General features: G+C 42.6%; 1 protein-coding gene across 1 annotated transcript; it reads right to left on the bottom strand.

The window, feature by feature from the left end:
• Nucleotides 1–2,343: 2,343 nt before the first annotated feature.
• On the bottom strand, nucleotides 2,344–3,828 carry LOC135222435 (uncharacterized). Its single transcript, XM_064260522.1, has 2 exons — nucleotides 3,552–3,828; nucleotides 2,344–3,185 (listed from the first exon to the last, which is right to left on the bottom strand). The coding sequence occupies exons 1-2, from the start codon at nucleotides 3,826–3,828 to the stop codon at nucleotides 2,344–2,346; spliced, it is 1,119 nt and encodes a 372-aa protein (XP_064116592.1).
• Nucleotides 3,829–4,833: the final 1,005 nt, after the last annotated feature.

The following is a 4,833-nucleotide window of genomic DNA, read 5'->3' on the forward strand; positions in this document are numbered from 1 at the left end:
AACGTCAAGGAGAGAAAAAAAAATTGGAGATCAACATTGACACCAACGTCTTAAGGAGAAATAATTCAACATTGGGCCCAATCCAACGTTAAGGAGAATTGAATCAACATTGAACACCAACGTCACGAAGGAGGAATTGGAGAGACATTGACACCAAAGTCAAGGAGAATTCGGAATCAACATTGACAACCCAAAGTCAAGTGGAGAATTTAACTCCAACATTGAACACAAACGTCAAGGAGAATTGAATCAACATTGCCACCACCCAAGGTCAAGGAAGGGAATTGGATCAAAATTGACACCAATCGTCAAGGAGAATTGAATCAACATTTGGACAACCAAGCCGTCAAGGAGATTGGGAATCAACATATTGGACACCCAAACGTCAAGGAGCAATTGAAATCAACATTGACACAACGTCCCAAGGAGAATTGAATAATTCAACATTGACACCAACGTCAAGGAGAAATTTGGATCAACATTGACCACCAACGTCAAGAAGAATTGGATCAACATTTGACAACCAACGTCAAGGAGAATTGAAATCAAACATTGACACCAATGTCAATGGAGAATTGAATCAACATTGCACACCAACGTCAAGGAGGAGAATTGAATCAACATTGACACCAACGCCCGAAGGAGAATTGGTATCATCACAATTGACAACCAACGTTCAAGGAGAATTGGAGCAACAGTTGACACCAATGTTCAAGGAGAAATTGGATCAAACTTGGCACCAATCGTACAAAGGAGAATTGGTTGCAACCATTGACAACCCGAACATCAAGGGAGAACTTTGAATCAACATTGACACCCAACATCAAGGAGAATTGAATCAAACAGTTGAACAACCAACGGTCAAGGAAGGGAATTGAATCAACATTGACACCAACCATCAAGGAGAATTGAATTCCAACATTGACACCAACGTCAAGGAGAATTTGATCCAACATTGACACCAAACGTCAAGGAAAATTGGATCAAACAATTGACATCCAACGTCAAGGAGAATTGGATCAACACTTGACACCAACGTCAATGAGAAAACCTGGAGCAACATTGACCACCAACGTCAAGGAGGAAATTGGATCAACAAAATTGACACCAACGTTCAAGGAGAAATTGAACTCAACATGACACACCAACGTCAAGGAGAATGGAATCAACATTGACACCAAACGTCAAGGAGAATTGGATCAAACATTGACACCAACGTCAAGGAGGAAAATTGGAGCCAACATGAACCCCAACCAATCAATCAAGGGAATTGAATCAACATTGACACCAACGTCAAGGAGAATTGGATCAACATTGACACCAACGTCAAGGAGAATTGGATCAACATTGACACCAACGTCAAGGAGAATTGGAGCAACATTGACACCAACGTCAAGGAGAATTGAGGATTCCAATAGGTTGACCACCAAAAACGTCAAGGAGAATTGGATATCAACTTTGGCCCACCAACGTCAAGGAAGAATTGGAGAGACCATTGACACCAACGTTCAAGGAGGAATTGGAGGCGACATTGACACCAACATCAAGGGAGAATTGCCGGAGACAACATTGACCCCCAACCCAAACGTACAACGGAGAATTGGATTCAACATTGACACCAACGTCAATGGAGTCATTGGGAGGCGACCATATTGACACCAACGTCAAAGAGAATTAGAGCAAAATTGACATCAATGTCACATGGAGAAATTGGTCAACATTCAAACATTCACACCAACATCAACGGAGAATTGGAGGATCAACGTTGACACCCAACGTCAGAAGGAAATTGGATCATCAACGTTGACACCAAACGTCCAAGGAGACAATTGGAATCAACATTGACCACCAACGTCAAGGAGAAAAAATTTTTGGATCAACGTTGGACCACCTAAACGCCAAGGGAGAATGTTGGAATCAAACTTTGGCACCAACGTCTATGGAGCAAATTGGATCAACCGTTGACCACCAACGTCAAGGAGAATTGGATCAACTTTGGCACCAACCAGGTCAAGAAGGAGAATTGGATCAAACATTGGACACCAACGTCCAAGGAGAATGGAATCAAAACGTTGACACCACCAACGTCCAAGGAAGGGAAATTGGATCAAAACTTTTGGCCACCAACGTCAAGGAGAATTGGATCAACGTTGACACCAACGCCAAGGAGAATTGGATCAACTTTGGCACCAACGTCAAGGAGAATTGGATCAACGTTGACACCAACGTCAAGGAGAATTGGATCAACTTTGGCACCAACGTCAAGGAGAATTGGAGTGACATTGACACCAACGTCAAGGAGAATTGGATCAACCATTGACACCAACGTCAAGGAGAATTGGATCACAACTTTGGCACCAACGTCAAGGAGAATTGGAGCGACATTGACACCAACGTCAAGGAGAATTGGAGCAACATTGACACCAACGTCAAGGAGAATTGGAGCAACATTGACACCAACGTCAAGGAAAGAATGATCAACAGGGTTGACACCAACGTCAAGCGAAGCATAGAGTCGATTTCATTGACACCAACGTCAAGGAGAATTGGAGCAACATTGACACCAACGTCAAGGAGAATTGGATCAACTTTGGCACCAACGTCAAGGAGAATTGGAGCAACATTGACACCAACGTCAAGGAGAATTGAATCAACATTGACACCAACGTCAAGGAGAATTGGAGCAACATTGACACCAACGTCAAGGAGAATTGGATCAACATTGACACCAACGTCAAGGAGCATTGGAGCGACATTGACACAAACGTCAAGGAGAATTAGAGCAACATTGACACCAACGTCATGGAGAATTGGATCAACATTGACACCAACGTCAAGGAGAATTGGATCAACATTGACATCAATGTCATGGAGAATTGGATCAACATTGACACCAACGTCATGGAGAATTGAATCAACATTGACACCAACGTCAAGGAGAATTGGATCAACATTGACACCAACGTCAAGGAGAATTGGATCACCATTGGCACCAACGTCATGGAGAATTGGATCAACATTGACACCAACGTCATGGAGAATTGGATCAACATTGACACCAACGTCAAGGAGAATTGGATCAACTTTGGCACCAACGTCAAGGAGAATTGGATCAACGTTGACACCAACGTCAAGGAGAATTGGATCAACTTTGGCACCAACGTCAAGGAGAATTGGATCAACCCCTTTGGCACATTCGTCCAAGGAGAAATTGGAAAGCGAACCATTGGGACACCAACGTCAGGAGACTTGGAAATCACAAATTGAACAACCCAACCGTCAAGGATAACATTGGTCAAAATTTGGCAACTTAATCGTCTAGGAAAATTGGAGCAACATTGCACCAACGTCAAGGAGAATTGGATCGACTTGGCCAACAACGTCAGGAAGGAATTGGAATCAACTTTGGCCAACTATTTCGTCAAGTTGGAGCAATTTGAGGCGACTTGACACCAACGTCAAGGAGAATTTGGATTCGACATTGACACGTCAAGGAAGGATTTGGATCAACTTTTGCCAACTTATTCGTCATCAGGAGAGGGTTGAGTTACCAACTGACACCAACGTCGCAAGGAGAATTGGTTCACCGTTGACACCAACGTCAAGACATTGGCATTGGGCGACATTGACACCAACGTCATTTGGAAGATAAGATTGCAACATTGACACCCAAACGGTTCCAACGGAGAATTGATGACTTGGATCAACAGCCGTCAAGGAGATTGGATCACCATTAACCATCATTGTCATTGGATTGATTGGGTCAACATTGACTTTACCACGGTCATGGAGATTGGGAATCCAACAATTGGACACAATTATCAGCATTAAACTTGGATCAACTGACACAACGTCTAGAGATTGGAATCAACTTGGCATTCCAACGTCAAAGGATTGATAACATTGAACACAACCAAACGTCAAGGAGATTCGATCGGAACATTGACTCCATCGTCCATGGAGAATTGGTTTGATCAAACTTGACACCAACTTCAAGGAGAATTGGACCAACATTGACAACAACGTCATGGAGAATTGGATCAAATATTGACACCGACGTCAAGGAGAATTGGATCAAACATTGACACCAACGTCAAGGAGAATTGGATCAAACATTGACACCAATGTCAAGGAGAATTGGAGCAACATTGACACCAACGTCAAGGAGAATTGGATCAAACATTGACACCAACGTCAAGGAGAATTGGAGATACACTGACACCAACGTTTATGAGAATTGGATCAAACATTGACACCAGCGTCAGGGAGAATTGGAGCAACATTGACACCAACGGCAAGGAAAATTGAATGAACATTGACACCAACGTCAAGGAGAATTGGATCAACATTGACACCAATGTCAAGAAGAATTGGATCAAATATTGGCACCAACGTCAAGGAGAATTGGATCAAACATCGACAACAACGTCAAGTAGAATTTGGATCAAACACGACAACAACGTCAAGTGAATTGAGGCAAACATTGGACACCAACGTCAAGAAGAATTGGACAAACATTGGAAAACAAACATCAAGGAGAATTGGATCAACATTTACACCAAAGTCAAGGAGAATTGGATCAAACATTGACACCAACGTTAAGGAGAATGGATCAACATTGACACCAACGTCAAGAAGAATTGGATCAAACATTGACACCAACGTCAAGGAGAAATGGATCAACATTGACACCAACGTTAAGAAGAATTGGATCAAACATCGACACCAACGTCAAGGAGAATTGGATCAAACATTGACACCAACGTCAAGCAGAATTGGAGCAACAATGACACCAACGTCAAGGAGAATTGGAGCAACATTGACACCAACGTC

The sequence above is a fragment of the Macrobrachium nipponense genome, chromosome 3 (assembly GCF_015104395.2).
Source record: "Macrobrachium nipponense isolate FS-2020 chromosome 3, ASM1510439v2, whole genome shotgun sequence".
Classification (NCBI taxonomy): Eukaryota; Metazoa; Arthropoda; class Malacostraca; order Decapoda; family Palaemonidae; genus Macrobrachium; species Macrobrachium nipponense.

Excerpts from the sequence above, each read along its gene's own strand:
- LOC135222435 (XM_064260522.1), bottom strand. The coding sequence starts at position 3,828 with ATGCTGATAATTGTGTCCAATTGTTGGATTCCCAATCTCCATGACCGT. Across the intron at positions 3,186-3,551 it reads TGCGACGTTGGTGTCAGTTG|GGGTTGATCCAATTCTCCTT; the intron begins GTAACTCAACCC and ends AATGTGCCAAAG.